Below are 18720 nucleotides of genomic sequence, written 5' to 3'. Positions count from 1 at the left end.
TCAATCAAACCGTCCTTCGGCCATATTGTTCAATTCGTCTTCCTCAGAATTCAACTTCCTCATGAGGATCCAGAAAATAATGCCAGAAATGCCACATATAACAGCGATGGAACCGTAGTTCCAAACGAGCAGCGGGTCAGTCGAGAGGGCTACCGCCAGTGGTCAGCATACACCCACGTAGCAACGCGCGACAAGGTACTCACAAACAAAGGCTTCGCCTACGGCAGATGCGATAGCATTCGTAAAGAGGAGCATAGACATGACAAGTGACCGCATGTTCCTCGGTGCCTTAGTGAATGCATACTCCATACTCGTGATCGTGGCAAAGATCTCACTAAATGCAATCAAAACATATCTGAAGCCACGCACGGATGAGTTGTTGTCAGAGAAGAGAAACGAAGTGAAGACTCAGGTACTCACGATCCGCTCTGAATCCACACGTTCAAGGTGGACACCAATGGATTCCCGTTGTTGTCGACACAGGTACCGGCATAGTATCCACATGGATTTGTCTGATGATCAGGTATCCGTCAGATGGTTTCACATAGGAACATGGAAAATTACCTTGTAAATGTAGTGCTGGACGACGGCCGCCCATGCCATCGCTGCAGCACCGGTATAGAACCCAAGAGCGATTCTTTGCAGGGGTCTGAAGTTGATCCTCCATCGGACGAGAGCTGGGTAGAGCTAGCAGGGCCGTCGTAAACTATAAATAATGAGGGAAGGAGGTAAGGTACTCACAACCAAGTCGCACAGCGGGATGAAGATGATGAGAGCCAAAGGATCCAGATCAGGAAGAACGTCGTTGGGTAGACCGTGTGTGCTCATGGTGGCAGCTTGCGACGTTAAATTGTTGTTCAATTGATTGTACGACAACCCTGCAAGTTCCGTTCCGCATCATCGCCCACCATGCATCACAAGTAGCAACTCACAATAAACCGGGAACCACAAGAACGCAGAACAAGCTTTAAATCCGCGCCGAACCTCTTCTACCCAGTTATCATCAAACTTCATCCACGCCGGTTTTTCACCGACCACCTTGCTTGGCTTGGCACTCTCCCAGAAGTCGTCGGCGGTGAGGTTCCGAATGGTCTTGATAGGATTCCAGCACCATCTTCCGCGCATAGCAAAACGCCAGACACGGATCGCAGTGGCGAGCACTGAACCCGTCGGCGGTGAAGTGTGATACTTGCCATGTCCATACCACAAGACCAAGGGGGAAAGAAGGAAAACAACGGTCGGAAGAGTATAGGCCAGCCAGTACCCGATGAACTGGACGGAAAGACTGAACAATCAAACAAAGGTAGGAACACCATTTAACTCGAACCTTTTCCACGTATACCACACCTACCTGACCCACGAGCGCGCCGATGTTAATGAAGAAGTAAAAATACTGGTGTAACATGAGCTCTAAATCATAGGGACCGAAGGGCATCACATCTGACCATGTAAATTCTAGACGTTGTCAAGCTGGGGTCCATAATCACGCGTTCCCCTGTCTTCGTTACCGAGATAAACATCTTTGTCCGGCGGTACTGTTCCGCTACCAGAGGGGAGATATTGGACTTGAACCCGCCGGCCCCCATGCCAGTGACGATCAAAGAAAGAATAAAAAGACCGAGAGAGGCATTGCCTCCAATGATACCAGGTACGGCCGAGATAATCATGATAACTTGACCGAACATGGAAATTGCGACGCACACACAAACGGTTTTGTAACGACCCCAATACGTGTCCGCAACGTAGGCACCTGCAATAGGCGTTACGAACGACCTGTGTAGACGTGAGATATCTGGTCGTGAGGTGAGCACCCACTGGGCATTACACACCAGAACTGATAAAATGTCGTGAGGCCTGCGGACATTTGTTGACCCCTTCCAAGAGCACCGGATTGGCCATGCAACCCGTCTGCGCCGGTGGTTGAATGGGGTGGGAGTGGTTGTTGAATGAAATTTACCTGCCACACTCGGTGAGGCACTGCCAAACATTCGGCAAGAACGAAGCAAGACTTACGAAGACCGCACTTGCACCTGTCACGGGAAAGGAAGTTGAAGAGCTGATATGAAAAGTCAAAGAACACACACCATAGTACTACGCATGACGCAAAATACCTCAGCGGGCTCGACTTCAAATGTCACAAAACACAAATACTCACAGAAAATCGTTCAGCCAGTCCCACGACGGCGATCACTGCCAAACTAGGTCAGGGGACGCCGGTACGTGCGCAAGAGTAGAAACCAACTATAAGCAGTCCACGGTATGGCATCTGGCATTCTGCGAAGGGTGACGAGCTCTTCCTCGGTTGGAAATTCCAAACCCTCGTGAAGGGGATCAACCTTTTCGACAGTTGCATCTGATATCGTATGCTTCTTTTGCAATGCATAGTCGCAGGCAATTTTCTCATGACGTTCGACCTCTGCTAAAGCAACAGGAATCTCGCATTCCGGTTCCAAGCCGGCCATTCTAGACGTAAACGTAGACAATGGTCCGTGAGGATAGGGAAAGAGAGGGAAGTCAAGGAGATACACACGAGGATAGACGATATCCATTTTAAACAAGATGCGCAAATACGTGAAAGGGGGAAGCGAAGGTTGCGCTTGACACAAGCACCTTCCTGGACACCTCGATTAGGAAGGTCTAATCATAAACTGAGAGAAGGTCCGACTATTCTCCACGGAAGACTCGAGTTACATAACCAAAGAACTGCCATGCTGGAATTCGAGACTCAAGGAAAAGAAAGTGCATACTCACGAATCTTAATTTCTTCGCTCGAGTGCCGAAATGCTTGGTTCAAACCCGCGTGACCGCGTGGGAGGTGGGGATGACCTGATCATGTTTTCACACCGATCATGATTCCGTGATCCCACTAGAATGACTGTATTCTTCGAGCGTTGCAGCGACTACTCACGATAAAGCATCCATCGTTTAGGGTCGCAGAAGCCACTTACGAGCCTGAGCGGGTATGAAGGCCGGCGAGTACGAAATGTGTATGCAATAAGTAGAATTCCTTGAATCGGTAGTAATGGTGCTTGCGAAATGAAATCCTAGCGGCTATCCCCAGCTTGACATGGCGCTCTGTTCCAGATCGTCCATATCGGCGAAACAAGCATCCACTGGCGCTGCCAAAGGGCTTTCAGCCCATCGACTTTGGGCACCCTGTTAGATTTGACAGCAATTGCGATCCCGACAACAAGCAGAGCCCCCGCCAACAGGAGATGCCGTTCATATGGGGTGAGGGAGCCTAGTGGAAGCCCAACCCTGCGCAGAGTCAAGCCATATCTGGCCTTGTACCTCCGAATCGCGGAATCTTTTTTCTTGTTAGGGGTGCGCGGTCGAAGAATGGGTGAAGGGGGCGGTGAAGGAACGACTATGTCCTGGGAGTTAAGAAGAGTCTCCAAGTAGTCATCGGACTCCCACTTGTCCTCCGGCCTGTCCCGCGGCATCGTAATCGTTGGTGCGTGCCACGTTCGCACTACACTATCTCTTCCCATTATCTCGTATACGGCGAGGTTAGGGAGAGATGGGGGATAGGCGGTGAGAAGTATGTCAGCTTCGTGAAGGAGCTGATGCAGAGGAAGAGGGGCAGGTTTTCTCTGACGAGACGGCTTCGCTTGGTGAGAGGAAGTGAAGGGTTGCGTCCTTTCAGAAGGTAGCGTAGTTAATTGTTCTGGGTCATGTGACGGGAATGTGGACGATACGACGAGGGGGGAAGGTGTTGAAGAGCGAGTCGGCCGATGAGGATATGGGACCGTCGACCCTGGTCTAGTTCCCGAAGCACCTACCGCAACAGTGTCCGATGGTGTATCCGCTGCAGGGCTGGGAGTGAAACCACATGGAGAACGTAACACCGGCGAGACAACACCCGAAGAAGATGCGAGAGCAATAATATCCCCCCCGCTCTTCCCATGGGGTGTTCTAGGTCGGCAGCAAGCACTATCCGTCTCGTTGATAACGACCCCGAGTTCAAGATCCAGGGGGGAGGAACCGGTAGTTGCAATGTCAATTTTACCCGAGCCGAAAGCCGCATCCACGTCCGAGGGTATATGGGCACCGTTCAGGGCGTCTCCCAGTACGTGTTCAGACCCAGGGACATCATCCTCTGCTTTTGGGAGGCCCCGGGCGTCGTCGAACATGTACACATTCGAAACGACTGGGTGTGAGGGACCTCCTCTGGTACATAACTCCGCCGCGTCCGTTTGCTCGTTAAGCTCCTGATGCATCTTGTCACTCAGCACAGGTACCGCAGACGGGTCATCACTAGATCCTTGGTCATCGAAAAGTCCTTTGACATCATCATCCAAGATCTCCGTTCTTTCATGAACAGGTCCGTCCAGCGGAAGTCTTGGCTCGCCGTCAGCCAGTCCTGGCAGTGCACAGAGTAGCGAATGTATCATCCCTTCCTCATCCTGATCGACAAGTAATTGGATGGATGGCTTTCGATAGAGGATGACCTAGGGAAAAACAATGCCATGTCCTATTAGCACTCTAGAAATCACTAGATTGATTGAACAAGGAACAAGGGAGTATATGTTGGCATTACAAAGTAGTGTATTGAGACTCACAGCGGCAGCTAACCACACCACAGCCACAGGTTCACGGACGAGTAAGAAGTCCCACACGTGTTGTATCAGAGGAAGAGTCGGAACATCATGAGAAAATAGAGTGAGTAGATTTGAAAGCGCGTGGTATGGTAGAGGAGATGTACTGCGTCAGTATATGACAGCGGCGCGATTTAGAAAACCACAACGGTAAGACACAAAATGACGTACTTTTCCAAGAGCTCGGCATACGCTGGGTCCACAAGTCGAAGCAGATTCCGTAAAATCCTAGTCGAAATCAGCTATAAGCATACATATCAAGGCTCACCGCTCACCTCAACAATCCGACCACGGGCTCTAGTCCAATGCCCATTGCATCCCTCACTCTGTGCAACGCCATCTTCTCCACACAAGGCATGTGGAGTGGCCTGGGCAGAGTAAGGAAAATAACGGAAACTATATCATGAAACCCTTGGAAGTAATGCAGCGAACGGCGTTTCCGAAACAAGGAGACCAAGAGGGTATTGAGATTGTGTTGGAGAGCTTCGCGAGACGGCGAACCAGGTTCTAAATACTTCGGTAAGCAACCAAAGGCGCAAGAGGACGGTTTCCTGGACCTATGGGGTAAAGAACGAAGCTACGGTCGGTATCTAATTTGATCTGGCGTTCGTCCGGGTGGGGGTCTGCGTTCTCATAACCATAGCCGGAATGGCCCGATGATGCACTCGAAGGCTTCGGAGTCCTTTCTACCTCGGAATACGGGGGAGGGTCAGAGAGAGGCTGTACGCCAAGCAGAGCGGGCCTACACGTCGTTTCTCAGTACTCGCAACTTCCATATCCCTTGGCTTTAGCCGAGTGCAGACACACAACACGCACCATATCCTAACCCTGTCTACGCCAAAACCTCCAGGTCGCAGGCTGCGTTCTCTGAGTAATTCCCAGGTGACCTCTTCGTTGCTGTCCATAGCTGTCGATGCCATGCGGCCAGACACAACAGCAGGCAGCGTACGCCAGTAATTAGTTTTATTTTATTTAAATATATTTTGCGAGTTACGTCTATATATGGACATACCTGTTTACTTTTCATTTGTCTTCCTGGAAATATATTGCCTCCACGTCCGTCGCGCAGCTTAATATCTGTGCAACCTTCGGTGACGGAGGGGCGGGCTTGCGCGACAAGGTTTCGTATCCTTGGGATGGCCACGGCTCCAATGCGCAACCCACTATACTTGCGGTCTTCGGTCCTTCTTTTCGGCCAATCTTCAATTCATGCTCTCCTCCCATCGACACTTACCGCACAAGTCGAATCTTTACTGGAGAACGGGAAGATCTCAGACGCTCAGGTGCTGCTAGGCAAGGCTGAAACTCAGGTATTCCGAGTCGCATTTTTCCCCGGACTAGTTTCTGTCAGTTTGACTGCAATACGTGAAATAGGGTGCTCAGTCTGAGGTTTTCCAATATCTTCACCAATGCACCGCATTCAAACTCTTTGGCCAAACAAGGTTCCAGGATGCCACACAGCATTTCGTGAAAGGGGCCACTGATCCCCGGGTACTGATCTCATACTTCGAGGAGTTGCGTCCTGCGCTATGCGATGAGGCGCCCTCATCAGAGCTCAACCAGAATAATGCTGGAAACACGAAGTGTGGATTTGTGGAAGTAGAGGTATATGCTGGCGTGCAAAAATACATGCCCAGTGAAACGAGTGTTGACGACGTAAGTGAGTAAACGTTTCATTTTGTGATATGTAACCCCTACGGCCTCGCCTCTAATTCCTCTCGACGCGCCAGCGGCGCGTTTACGTATTTACCCTCTACTTTTTCTGTCCTACCACACGAAAACTAATCTATGGAAATGGGCGCTGACATACAGTCGCGACTAACTTAGTCAGGAATTATTCCCCTTATCTGCGCCCACAGATGCTTTCAGAAACCGATGATGCAGATAACACACCGTACGCGTCGACCAGCTCGGTTCCATCGAGTTCGGTCAGTGGCACCCGCACACACCCCGCAACTGTTGCGATGCGGGACGTGCTGGGGAGCCAAGCAAGAGAAATGATTGAGGCAGCATTGAGCGCAATGTTGGTTGAACAGGCGGAATCCTGGACAAGAGATGTCGTAGAGGTATGTGGATGCATTGTCGTTACTCACTTGACAAGATCATGTTATCCCGGTGTTGTATTGGCATGTCTGACTGGCGTATATGAGTAGATCACTGCCACTGCTCTTGCACTGCACTACGCACATTCGGGAAATGTTCCTTCACTACTGGCATCGTTCCGACCTGCTTTACGTTCAATATCACCTAGGCCACCTTCGAGGCCGCCCTCCCGCCCCACTTCTTCGCAACTTCATCTACCACCCTCAGAAATTTTCGTTCCCCCTTTACCGCCTGCCCGCCCATCCGCTCATTCGTTGCAACAGCCGACCATGACTATCCGTCCCCATATACTCGCCCGGGTCCTTGAAACGCTCAAGCTTTGGAGTCCTCTCATAGAACTATGGCGGGCCGTCGGTGACGTGGCCAGACTGATAAGCGTATTGGCCAGGTAGGGTTTTGTTCACCCCCACAAATTCTGATTAAATGTGTTCTCTCAGCCTCGTTGAAGGGACGTATCACGACGCGTCGGTCTCAGATCCGCTTGGTCAGATAATTGCGATCTTGTCTTCCCTTCAGCAGCCCGAACGCTCGACTGCGGACGTGATCATTGCTCCCACCATTGGTGAAGCGGAGAGGCGATCACTGATGCGCAAGTGGGGCGTGTGGCTTGCCGCTCGGGACGTCGACAGGGGGTTAAGCGTAGGTTCAGCAAAAGAGGGCACCCCCAATTCCTAGCTCATGCGCTTTCTATTTAGCTCCTCATGTCCGGGCCGCCTACACGTGTGCAACGTCCGACAACTGTCAGTGGTCGCACAAAGGACAAAGATTGGGAAAGGGAGCAGGAGAAAACGGACGAACTTGCTGTACTGGCTGAGCTCCGAAAGACGGGGTCAGCAGCTGCGAAAAAGTATCTGGAGTGGCTAATCGTTGGGAAGGGACGAGAGGTAAGTATCATTATCAACTATGTTGGGTGTCTCATATGATAGTGGATTTGCGAAGAATTCACTTCTCCAGGGTCAGCTGGTAGAAAGCTGTGTTGAAGACCTTTTTGAGTGCTTGAGAGACGATGCGATTGCAAAATTATGGAGGGCAAAATGTATGTCACTCTCATGTTACAGCACATCCTGGACATTCACTAAGTTTCTTTTTGGAACAAAAAGGCGCTTCATATACCTCCGCAACCCCAACAACTGCCGCATCACTGTCCAAGTTCCCGTCCACTCAGGCTGCTTCCCTAGTGTCTGACTCGCTAGCACGGGCAGCAAATATACCCCCACCGCGACCTCCCTTCCTGTCCTATTTCGTATCGACCACTCCAGACTCCCTATCGAAACGCACACGTGTAAAAGCGCTCCTTTCCTTACAGGCAACACCGTTTGGTAACGGTGCGGAAGGCGAAGCACTCGTAAAACGTGTACAAGAACGCATAGCGGAGGGTGGCTGGGAAAAGGTACTCGGCCTCGAAGTGGCCGTTCTGCATTCCAAGGTATGGACCTAGGCTAATATCAGGAATTTTTTTCATAGTCTACGGTCTCATTTTTTCCCTTCTGCATAGCTGTCTCCACCATCCATAGTCCTTCGGACACTCCATTCACTTCGGGATAGCGTAACGGCGGAAGCCTATGCATCCAATGGCGGCGTGTACGGTGTCATCAGCCCGCGTATCGGTGCAAGCGCAGCTGAGGGGTGCGAACTAGCAGATTGGGCTAAGTGGTTCTCGAAGACTGTGGAAGACAGGAGCGCCGCCGTGAATCGAACGAAAAGTGCGAATCCGGGGAGGCAGCCACCCTCGGAAATGCTCAAGACCCTGGTACAGGTCTACACTGAGGATGAGTGAGTTTCATGCCGTTTTCATCCTTTGACAGCTTTGTGAATCAAATTGGCACACAGGGATATACAGCAAGTCTCGCGACTGTTAAGTTCACAGGCACAAAACCTGGAAATCCCGGATGTAAGTCAATGTCTTCCTATTCCGTCGTAGGGCGATTGTCCTGTTCATAGCCTTGAATGATTGTGGCCCCTAATGGATACCACTGGCCATATTCTTTCCGAGCTGATCGGTAAGGTAGGCCATTGAGCACTAACAAAATAATTTATCTCGCTTTCTAATGTTAACGAACAATGGTCTGACGAAATGCCTCTTGATGCACAGGTTATCTCGTTGGTTCCAGAATCTTGGCCACTCCATTCCGTATCTTCCTTCCTTGTTCGATCTCTCCGGCGTTCGCTGCACGAGAAGCACGAGGGCCAGATCGTAAAAGCGATATACGCCGGTCAGAACCTCAAGGTTTTCGAGCGATCTTACATTACTTTGCGTGACGAAGGTGCGATCATCGAAGAGGCCATCGAAGATGGTGAAGAAGGTGGTTCCGGAGAAAGCTTCGATGAGAAGGTCGGACTCGTCGAGAAGGTTGCGATGCAACTAGGTCGCGGGGACATAGACGTGGTGGATATAGAGGGGAGTAGTGGAGGAGGTTGATGAACTTGGTTATGTTGGTTGTATCAGGTTTAGCTTTCTGCCTTGGATCACTTTGGTAATGTTTCATTTCACACTCATAACAAACTAATGCATTCTTGAGCCATTGAAGCTATAACACCAGTGTTCCGTTAAGTGCGCGGGAGATAGCGGTATGTGCTTGTATGTGTGGAACTGCGAACACATTAGATATATTGACCGACGATTAATTCTACCCCGGGTAGAGTGAACTTTTCTGTTATCGTTCATGACAAACCGATCCACCGAAGAGCATATGATGCAATCATTCTTATTCTGCATTGCGGAGAGTTTATCATTCCACGACGTCAAGTTAGATGAATCGTGCGCGAGCGCAAGCGGGTCTGCTATGTATGCTGTCGCTCTTGTGACTCAAATGAACCTTGTTCACAGAAAGCCGTTGCATCTCCTTTTTGAAGGGCCTATGCGCTCAGAATTCATTACGGCCAACTACGAGTCTTTGGATTGGTCAGATCAACCAACCAAGTACTGACCCTCCTCCCGTCCGGCGCATCTAGAATGCGAAGTTTGTACTGTTCCCGGAGCCCCCTCTAAAACCCCAAATTGACATCGGGGTCGTGACCATAAGCAGGGAATTTGGTAGGTTTTCTCGTCAATTATTGCACGAAGGCGATATCGCAACGTTTTTATGAACTCATTAGCGCCTGGTACTAGGGCGTTAATCACCGCATCTCGGGCGATATCCCGCATGCAGGCCACGTTCGAGATGGGTCGGCCAGTGTCATAATCTCTGGCTGTGCTCCGTTTTTCCTTGTCAATACTCACCAATCGTTCCTGCAGACGGTGGAGGATACATGTGAATCTTCCTGGTGCCACTCCGATACCTTGGTCGAAGCCAAAGTGGGGGCTCCATTCGTGGGCAGCTGTATTCAGTATGACGTCAGTTAGACTCAAGACGCAGTTTTGCACCCTCGGATGAAATTCCGACGACAAGTTGTTTCACCCCGAGAAAGATCATATCCACTAGTTCGAGTTACGCACGTTTGAGGTTTCAAATGGAGGAGGTGGAAGTTGAAACACGTGTAACCCAGTCCCGAAGATGGAAATCAGCGCCTCCCTGGAGTTGGAGCGACATCCAAGCAATATCAGCCTTTACCAGCTGATAGTGGACACAATTCCTGTCATTGGATGATAGTAACATGATCACGGGTGAGGATGGCGCAACACCTCTCTCCAGCAAGCTTTCCCTGCATGACGCCACGTCCCCTTCAGTTCAGAAGCACGGATGTTGTCGACCTCCTCTTTCACCAGGGTCGGGGTCAACCGATGAACCGGACCTATCCGTTCACCCCCTCCTGGCCAGTATTCAATTCATCAGCAACGATCGCACAATTTGGGCTGACTCGAATATGGGCCCATTTTCCTTGTGATATGCCAATCTCTGCAATCACTCTCGGCCTATATTATTAGCTCCACCGGAATCTCGATCTGTGACAGAACAGATGTGACGTGACACTCACTCGTGCGTGACAGGAGATATGACGGAATCACATGCAAGGGGGCCAGGTATACATATGAGCCTGTCCTGCATTGGCACCGCGCATTCCGTCGTTCCGCAAACCACAACTTTCAACTTTTAACCGCCTTCTTTGCTGATGGCAACAGAAACTCAGACTCAGCCCAAGCTGCCCGAATTCACCGCCCTTTCCCGTGTCGCTTCCATCCCCCTCGTGGCGTCTTCTCTTGACCAGTTACATTCGGCACTGTTGTCCAATGTCTTCACTCGTTCTCCTTATCACGCAGCCCAAGCCATCTCCAACACAGCGTTCAATTACTCTCAACACCTACAACTACGCTTGGCACCCTTGATAGTCCGTGCCGACGGCTATGCTAACAAGGGGCTAGATATCGTAGAATCGAAGTACCCTTACCCATTCAAAGCCAAACCAGAAGAGGTGGTGTCCTATGTACGAGAAAGACGTCAGAGCGTCATATCGACCGCCAACAAGCGGTTCGACGAGAACGTCAAGTCTCCTGCACTAGGCGTCGCGGAAGGAATCGATAAGGTAAGCTGCACACGTATTAACCCCTGTATATCGATGTCTGATAAGCCCCTATAGCGCTTCGCACCTCTCGTCGATTATTTCGAAATTGCTGTTAACAAAGTCGGCAAGGATTCAGTGGCATCGTCGCCAACGTCTCCGCCTGCAGTATGCCAGTACCAGTACCAGCGCGCTCTAAACCTATCCAAACATTTGAAAGATAACTTGTATGTCTACTCCTCTGAGCATCTCAAACAGCTACAGCAGCAGAGCATCTTGGTGTACGTTGCTCTTACTGCCAACATTAGAGACCACGCAACTGATGCACACGATAGACAGAAGGCGATGACAACTGCAAACTCGATCCAGGATCTTGCATCGACGTCATTGAGCCAGGCGCAAACCCATATCCATACCCTCTCGGACAGTTTGCTGTTCGAGCTACAAAAGCTTCAGCAAACTACCGCTGCTCTCCCGCAAACGATTCAGTCGACGTACCCTGACATATCCAAGTCTGTCAAGGATCTTCGTGACATTGTCACCATGCCCGATCTACCAGTCTCGGAGAAGGTGAACCGCGTGGGTCACGAAGTCAAGGAACGCGTGAGCCCACTACTGGAGAAGCTGTCTCAAAGAATCAGCGAGTTCGTCAACGTCCTCAGTACTAAGAAGGATGAGGCCAAGGAGGCCAACGGAGATGGCACCGTTGGTTCTGATTCATGAAAAGTTTCCCTCACCTTCCGGTTTTGTCTTTTTACCTCGCGTACGTCATGCTGCCCTTGTACTTTTGACGATTTTAGATTTCATAGATGAGTCAGCGTCTGTACTCGTCCTATGTTTTACCACCTTATGATGTTCTGTACAATGCAGCGTTCAAAGGTCTTCGCTTCTCAAAGTATGGCATGTAGCACCGTTTTACTTTTCACCGATCATATTAGCCTCTCAGCCTATGTTTCACGTACACGGTGCTTCGGATTAACATCTTATCGCGTTCGCGGTTGCCTGATATGCTCTTACCCTGTAGACATGCAGCGAATCGCATTTGTCAGGTACTGATATTCCACTCACGGCCGCAGCAATATTGAGGATGATGAGGTTTCCCGATGGGCGTACCTTCTTCTATTGCCACGGGATCGTCGCGAACCTTGCAGAGAAACTACTCTTGACGACTGACACGTTATCTTTGAGAAAAAGGGGTGTCAATAGCCCGAACAATGGTGGGAGAGAATATTGATAAGATGCCCAGCTGCTGAATCTGGAAAACCCTTAGCCCATTCACGTTCGTATCCTCAATAGAGCTGTCGGAGGTTATGATATGTCTCACTACCATGCATGAAGGACTTGATTGATGATCAGTCTCGCACAATGCCGTGCAGCGAGTTACTGGATGCTCTAGGGTATCTCCGAGTTCGGGGAGCCGTGTGGATCACCAGGTCGAAATTCAGGTCAGGTTGTTCGGACGTGTCATTGCTGACGAAGCGGAAAGCATATTCAGGTACGAACTGCCATTCAGTCTTCCGTCAGAGGTGCGTTGTTTACTGCAAGGTACTAGTAGTGTCACTAATCAGCCTTGGAGCGAAGGAACCACTGTCTCCCGTCGACTTTTCAACCAACCTACCGTGTCGTCAGTTTTGCTAGGTACACTGGATCCAAGAATGCGAGAGTCCACTTGACCATAAATGTGTCATACATTGAACCAGAGGATTCAAGTCGTGCTGTCAAGTTCTCTCTAATTCGGTCAAGGACTTTTGCCTACCGTCGCAATTTTCAAATACGCCACTCTTACGAAGCGCGTTCGATTTGAACCTTGTCCAATGATCACTGGTTGCAAAACTATACTAGCAATCACGGAAAGGTGCGAACGTATCGAACGCAATGACATCGACTCTCTGGGACCGTAGGAGGCATATACCGAGGTGCAACTCGAACCCAACTGAGGCATCGGAACTGCGTCATACTTGGGCCCCGCGAGTTCTTCATTATCAATTGTTCCGTCCCAAACATGTTATCGTTATCTTAGGATGCCGTGGGCGGCGAGAAGCCTATCGCGTCATTATGGACGATTTACGCCAAGTATACTTTCAAGGTTTTAGATAGCGTCCCCGAAGTCCAGGTCGAAGCACACTAGTAGTCGGCTGATCGGCTGTTTGACCTCAGCGCTGCGGTCCACGACAGCTCCCGGCAAAAGAGGACGTAATCAGCTGCCTTTGCATGACAGGCCGTCGCGGCGGAGGGTGAGAATTCCGTGTGCATACCGACCACCAGTGATCGGATTCCTTCCATCAAGCATATTAGTACCACAGGCAAGTTGTTGGTAGTTTGATATTCACTGGCTATAGCCCATTTCTCCTTCATGATAACGGGATTTTCGCTGTCCGCTGTAAGTCGGAAGCAGGAATCCACTCAGGTCGTAGTGGGCTTACTATAACACCGCTTGGAACTTCGTTTCGAGTTTGACCAAGCTTCTCGGTGTTATTTTCCGGACTGGTCACTGCCACGGGGCAGCCAACAGCTGCAAGGACAAAACGTACATGGGACCGTGTCTCTAGCTAAGTTGGCGACATATGTTCCTTGGCACAGTGGCAGGCGCTAGTCCCAGCGATCCTTGAAGCTTGGGCCTCGGATATGAATACGTTTAAAGGCGAAAACAAGCATCTCGAGTTGTTCTGGTCGTACCTCTTTTTCCACGTCCGCATGCACTCCAGCCAAGAAAATACGTGATTCACAACAGCAGGTATTCTCCGGGTTCGGGCCACGATGCCATCACTGGAATGGGCGCCCCATCTACCTCAGGTTCAACCTTACACCATTACATCGAAGGTGTGTCCTCCCGTAACGAACACCCACAGCTGGTTGATATCTGCAAGAAGAATCGAGTGTCAAGCTCGCTGCACCCGACAGTCAATTATGTAATGTTGTTCTTCAATCCGTTCATCATCCTGCGCATCTTCGATTGGCTGACTTTTGCGAGGGAGGGAGATGAACGTTTCGCAGGCCATCGTCCCTCTCTTGAAGAATGTGGAGAAATACTTGTGAATGCTACGTTATGTATCTTATCGCTCATCCAGCTTCATTCACGCAGGTTAGCACTCCCTTCACGTGCATTCCGAGGTGAGAAGTGACTCTACCTTTCTTTGATTAGGTGCTTTTTTTTCGAACACGACGGCGGGAATCTCATGCCAGAGATAGTGATAACCATGAGGAAGATGTGACGTGTCTTATGTTTCCTTTCTCGCCCGCCCGCCATAGATGCTCGACTATCGCACACTCATATGAAGTGAAGTGGTGGTAGCACCACACGGAGTGGACTTACGGCTCGTTTACTTCGATGGTCGGCTGCAACGTTGCGTGTCCTTGGGAAATTTAAACGCGGTGAGTAGGGCTGGAGGGGAGGGGGAGCGGTTTTGAGCCTGCAGGAACTCTCATCAGGGGGCTGGAGCACTACCCCGACCGCCACCCTGCCAAATTTGGTAAGGGAGTTTGGCATCGAGGAGTGTAAAACAGCACTTAACAGCATGCTACGTGCGGTTGTGAGTGCTTCGCCGACCATTGAGGTGAGAGTTCAACAATTTGTATATCTTCCTGCGTCCGCTCGCTACCTGCATAATTTGGTTTCAGTCATGCGCTTTTATGCTCGGCTAAAAAAAATGATAAGGATCAGAAATGGAAGAGAACAAAAAGATTCCGAGCTCGTAGCATCTGTTAGTCATTCATCCTGTTGCCGTCCTTAATCATGGGGGGTGACCGAAGGGGATCGCTAAGGATCTCGGTCAGTCTCGATGGAATTCCTAGTCGTACTTGAGGCCAGTCGGGGGCCGTCGTCGTTTTTTTTAAGATCGACTAGTCGTGCCTACCGCCGATCTAGGCCAATGATTGGTCGACATGAACACGAGGAGAACATCCTATTTAATGCCCGAGCGGGATTGTTGAAGGTGCTACTGTGAACAGTAGCCATCGTCCGTCGCAGGTCTTTGCGGCTCCAAGGTCAGCCACCCTCATGCAGACAGGCGAATGTTTAACGCTCGGCGCTCGACCATCGAAGTCAGTAGCGTGAGGGGATACCGACAAACATTTTGAGTGTGATATGAACTAGAATCGCTTGGCGTAGCGAGCAAGAGACGAGAGTGTCGTGTGCCATGTCTAGTCAGCCAGAGGAGAATCTGCCAAGCGTCGAGTCGCACGGGGGGCCCGAGGAGGTATGGGTGGTGATGGTCATAAGGATATAACACCAGGTAATGGAGTACTACTTCATATACTAGTTGGGGTGACTGGCAATGTGTGCGGTGTGATGCCACGATCCCCCTATCTTGCAGCTCATTGAGTCCGCGTTCGTCACGTGATCGCGTCATGCCAGAAAATGACGGTTTGATTGGTCTCAGTCAACCCTGGTACTACATCAGATCAGTACTTGTGGAAGTTCGCGGTGTTTGGCTTGGTACGGGTAATATGTGGTGAGCTCCCATTGGTGTTGGTTACCGGTCGCCAGTCATCTGCTAACACGTGGAAGGAGTGCCTTATTAGGACAGTAACGAACTGAGGAAGGTCCGCTAAGGGCTCAAGTTTTTGCCTGTCGTTGCTCACCTTGCAACTTCTCAAAGGGCACCTCATAAGTGCTGGCCATGACAAGTGCTTATAAGATTGAACATCGTCACATGTGCGCTACATAATACGTAAATTTCTTTCTTCCCGCAGGCAACTTACGTCTGGAGAATTATTACTCGGGTCTTGAGTGGAGCCTATTTGGGGAATCACCGAGTCTTCCTCGAGGCAGTCAAGTATTGATGGCCGGTTTCGTTGACCGGAACCAGTGTATCAACCTCGCTATCATGAGCACTCCCATCCCTATCGGTAGCGATACGCTGGGATGGCCTCTCCCGGCTGTCCTCCATGCCATTACAGTGTCGCTACCAACCTGGTCTGATAATGTGGGGTATCTCACTGGTCAAGAGGCCATCGTCGATGCGATGTCGACAGGTTACCCTCGTTTTTTCATCCATCGAAGTATTCAGAAGGTATTGATGTTGCTATTTGGTCGCGACTCTATCTGACCAGAGATTTGGGATCTGCGCAGCTCGCAGATATTTGTCAAGAAAAATTCGGTTCTTCCGAGGAACTTTGCCTTCTGTGCCCAACTCGAACAACTGCTGAGCACGGAAAGGAATTTATTCACGACCAAGCTTTGTTGGCCGGCAAGCCATCTGAAGTTCGAATCGTCCATTATGCCATACATCCAATGGGAGACCCCCCTTCAACTTTAAAGGAGGCGTCGGGTCTCCCCATAGTATCACAATCGGTTCCTCCGCAATCTGCCGAAGTCTTCTCTTTATTCTTTCATGCCGACACTTATAAAGTCGCAAGGCAGTTCTGGCAAAATTGCGGCCTCGGCGTATCGTCACGGTATGCTGAGCACTGCCTATCCATCCTCGGGATCCCTGGATTTCCAAGGGTGCTGAGTTCGGAATTTTTGCTTGCATGTGGGAAGTCCGCCTCCAGGACTTTTGAGACGGATTTGACCCCGAAACCTTTGGACACGTCGAAACTTCTATTAACGACCGGAGCGGACGCGAAAGCTGCACTCCGTCAACGAATAGCTAGCTATTTTGTCCATACTGAGTCACCCATCGATGCGAGGACAAACGTTTCTAAAGATGATGTTTTCCTTTATCCGAGCGGAATGTCAGCATTGTGGAATGCACACCAGCTCTTACTCGCATCGCGTCCTTTGGGGAAAAGCGTTGTATTTGGGTAAGCGCAAGTTCATGTACAGAGCGTCGTGAACTGTGTCGCAATAACTGCTTGACCCAGCTTCCCGTATACCGACACCCTCAAAATTCTCGAGAAAAGTGGTCCAGGCGCTATATTCTACGGACACGGTCGTGATTGTGACATTGATGACCTGGACGCTACGCTCGCAAGAAATGTAGCCGAGGATCCTTCTGCGCCTCCCATACTTGCTCTCTACACGGAATGTCCGTCAAATCCACGACTATGTACCGTGAATATCCCGCGACTGCGCGCCTTGGCTGACAAATATGATTTTTTAATTATTATCGACGAGACCATCGGAACATTCGCCAACGTAGACGTCTTGCCTTACGCCGATTTAATCGCCACTAGCCTATCAAAATACGTGGGCGGATATGCAACCGCGCTCGGCGGGAGGTGAGCAGTTAACCCTTCCCGATAACTTAATAATTCATTTCCCTGCAGCCTGGTCATCAATCCCCGCATGAGGCACCATGCTCTGCTTAAGGAGCACCTGACATCGACGTTTGAGGATACCTACTTCGCTCCCGATGCGATTGTGATGGAACGGAACTCACGCGACTTTTTCGAGCGCATGCGCATTATAAACGCTAACACCGAGTACATTTGCGACTTCCTCCGCACACACTCTATTGAGGGCGGAGCATCCGAAAGTGAAGACGCAGTTATCAAGCAAGTGTGGTATCCTAAATACATGACTCCGGAGAACTACCAAGTCTGTCGTCGATGCCTGCCTGCTGGAGAACTAGATCACGAGAACGGAGGTTATGGGGGCTTGTTCTCGCTCACGTTCACAAGTTTGAAGGCCTCCCGCGCATTCTACGATGCACTAGAGGTCGCAAAAGGTCCGAGTCTCGGCACGACGTTCACGCTGACCTGTCCATACACATTGTTGGGCCACTTTTGGGAACTGGAATTCGCGGCAGAGTATGGGGTAGAGGAGGGCTTGGTGAGAGTAAGTATCGGGACGGAAGATAGAGAAGTGCTTCTTAGGGTTGTAAATGCCGCGCTAAGGGCTGCCAAGTCCGCTTGAATTTTGCAGGTGGTGATGCCGTGGGAATTTCCCGAAAAGGAAGTGCCACCGTCAGCAGGGAAGTGGTCGAGCATTCGAGCGGGCCTCGCAGGGCATCACGAAGTGATGGTTCGGGCGGGATGCTCGGGAGGACTCCAAGGGACTTTTTTCACGTCATACATATGCTTATCTACGCTCCTGGCTAGCGAAAAGTGGCAAATTCGCACGTCGTAAAGTGCAAAATCAATTGATAAGTGCACAAAGACTTTGCACCGGGAAATTTGCAACCACATAAGCACATTTTCCCAAGCCGGAGAGCGGCCCGATGGGTCCGTGCAGATCTTTTTGCAAGCGCGCCGCCGAGCACCGAACGCACGGGACGCGGTCACGCGACCGCTCTCCGAGCGCGAACACCACCAGCCTAGCAAATTTGGGCGGGTTTCTTCGCAGAATACCTATTTATTTTGTGCATAATTACATGGTCTACATACAGTGGATTTGGTAGCACCGAAATGAGTAATGACGAAAGGTTGTGTGCAGCCCGAGCAGCTCGAGTCGCCCGAGTCGCCCGAGCTTCATTTTCTCTCACGCGTGCCCTCCACTTAGTCAACGATCAAACTGAAGACCGCAACCCTACGTCAATCACATCACACGGGGTGTGGCATATCGCACACCGTGCTTGCGTGTCGTGCGTTGTCTTCCTTGCATATGCTTCTTCTGTCCTGGTCACAAAACATTACGAAATCCAACCCGCGATTCATGCATTGCATCATGCGCACCACGTGCCCGTCGTACGGCCCCTAT

At 50.5% G+C, this 18720-nt stretch overlaps 5 protein-coding genes across 5 annotated transcripts; 3 read left to right on the top strand and 2 right to left on the bottom strand.

The window, feature by feature from the left end:
- On the bottom strand, positions 1 to 2462 carry F5J12DRAFT_890317 (POT family-domain-containing protein; the record flags this gene model as incomplete). The annotated part of the gene is made up of 13 exons (XM_051747402.1): positions 1 to 149; positions 204 to 355; positions 421 to 512; positions 565 to 687; positions 742 to 878; positions 933 to 1272; positions 1328 to 1393; positions 1446 to 1773; positions 1830 to 1957; positions 2014 to 2030; positions 2085 to 2091; positions 2156 to 2190; positions 2243 to 2462. 13 exons carry the CDS (start codon positions 2460 to 2462, stop codon positions 1 to 3), a joined length of 1794 nt encoding a protein of 597 aa, XP_051602861.1.
- Positions 2463 to 3044: 582 nt separating this feature from the next.
- On the bottom strand, positions 3045 to 5503 carry F5J12DRAFT_890316 (rab-GTPase-TBC domain-containing protein; the record flags this gene model as incomplete). The annotated part of the gene is made up of 6 exons (XM_051747401.1): positions 3045 to 4451; positions 4563 to 4704; positions 4770 to 4826; positions 4874 to 5105; positions 5156 to 5340; positions 5415 to 5503. 6 exons carry the CDS (start codon positions 5501 to 5503, stop codon positions 3045 to 3047), a joined length of 2112 nt encoding a protein of 703 aa, XP_051602860.1.
- A 154-nt stretch (positions 5504 to 5657) lies between these two features.
- F5J12DRAFT_498316 (uncharacterized protein) lies at positions 5658 to 9206 on the top strand. Its single transcript, XM_051739728.1, has 11 exons — positions 5658 to 5908; positions 5973 to 6258; positions 6411 to 6664; positions 6752 to 7089; positions 7139 to 7340; positions 7397 to 7585; positions 7641 to 7737; positions 7802 to 8127; positions 8197 to 8474; positions 8532 to 8592; positions 8794 to 9206. The coding sequence occupies exons 1-11, from the start codon at positions 5735 to 5737 to the stop codon at positions 9118 to 9120; spliced, it is 2532 nt and encodes an 843-aa protein (XP_051602859.1). The 5' UTR covers positions 5658 to 5734; the 3' UTR covers positions 9121 to 9206.
- Positions 9207 to 10659: 1453 nt separating this feature from the next.
- Positions 10660 to 11987, top strand: F5J12DRAFT_498313 (uncharacterized protein). The gene is made up of 3 exons (XM_051739727.1): positions 10660 to 11162; positions 11217 to 11419; positions 11474 to 11987. Exons 1-3 carry the CDS (start codon positions 10752 to 10754, stop codon positions 11859 to 11861), a joined length of 1002 nt encoding a protein of 333 aa, XP_051602858.1. The 5' UTR covers positions 10660 to 10751; the 3' UTR covers positions 11862 to 11987.
- A 3542-nt stretch (positions 11988 to 15529) lies between these two features.
- Positions 15530 to 18189, top strand: F5J12DRAFT_814839 (pyridoxal phosphate-dependent transferase). Its single transcript, XM_051745007.1, has 6 exons — positions 15530 to 15589; positions 15646 to 15680; positions 15737 to 16150; positions 16210 to 16883; positions 16944 to 17300; positions 17349 to 18189. The coding sequence occupies exons 3-6, from the start codon at positions 15920 to 15922 to the stop codon at positions 17935 to 17937; spliced, it is 1851 nt and encodes a 616-aa protein (XP_051602857.1). The 5' UTR covers positions 15530 to 15589; positions 15646 to 15680; positions 15737 to 15919; the 3' UTR covers positions 17938 to 18189.
- Positions 18190 to 18720: the final 531 nt, after the last annotated feature.

This window comes from Pisolithus orientalis (genome assembly GCF_024613125.1).
Source record: "Pisolithus orientalis strain OTSU chromosome Unknown F5J12scaffold_6, whole genome shotgun sequence".
Taxonomy (NCBI): Eukaryota; Fungi; Basidiomycota; class Agaricomycetes; order Boletales; family Pisolithaceae; genus Pisolithus; species Pisolithus orientalis.
The sequence above is the reverse complement of the archived record's forward strand: the minus strand, read 5'-3'. Positions and strand labels throughout refer to the sequence as shown.

Coding starts and splice junctions, on each gene's coding strand:
- F5J12DRAFT_814839 (XM_051745007.1), top strand. CDS start 15,920: ATGGCCGGTTTCGTTGACCGGAACCAGTGTATCAACCTCGCTATCATG. Junction 16,151..16,209: donor TCCATCGAAGTATTCAGAAG/GTATTGATGTTG, acceptor GGATCTGCGCAG/CTCGCAGATATTTGTCAAGA. Junction 16,884..16,943: donor GGGAAAAGCGTTGTATTTGG/GTAAGCGCAAGT, acceptor TGCTTGACCCAG/CTTCCCGTATACCGACACCC.
- F5J12DRAFT_498316 (XM_051739728.1), top strand. CDS start 5,735: ATGGCCACGGCTCCAATGCGCAACCCACTATACTTGCGGTCTTCGGTC. Junction 5,909..5,972: donor TAGGCAAGGCTGAAACTCAG/GTATTCCGAGTC, acceptor TACGTGAAATAG/GGTGCTCAGTCTGAGGTTTT. Junction 6,665..6,751: donor GGACAAGAGATGTCGTAGAG/GTATGTGGATGC, acceptor GTATATGAGTAG/ATCACTGCCACTGCTCTTGC.
- F5J12DRAFT_498313 (XM_051739727.1), top strand. CDS start 10,752: ATGGCAACAGAAACTCAGACTCAGCCCAAGCTGCCCGAATTCACCGCC. Junction 11,163..11,216: donor TCGCGGAAGGAATCGATAAG/GTAAGCTGCACA, acceptor AAGCCCCTATAG/CGCTTCGCACCTCTCGTCGA. Junction 11,420..11,473: donor CAGCAGCAGAGCATCTTGGT/GTACGTTGCTCT, acceptor TGCACACGATAG/ACAGAAGGCGATGACAACTG.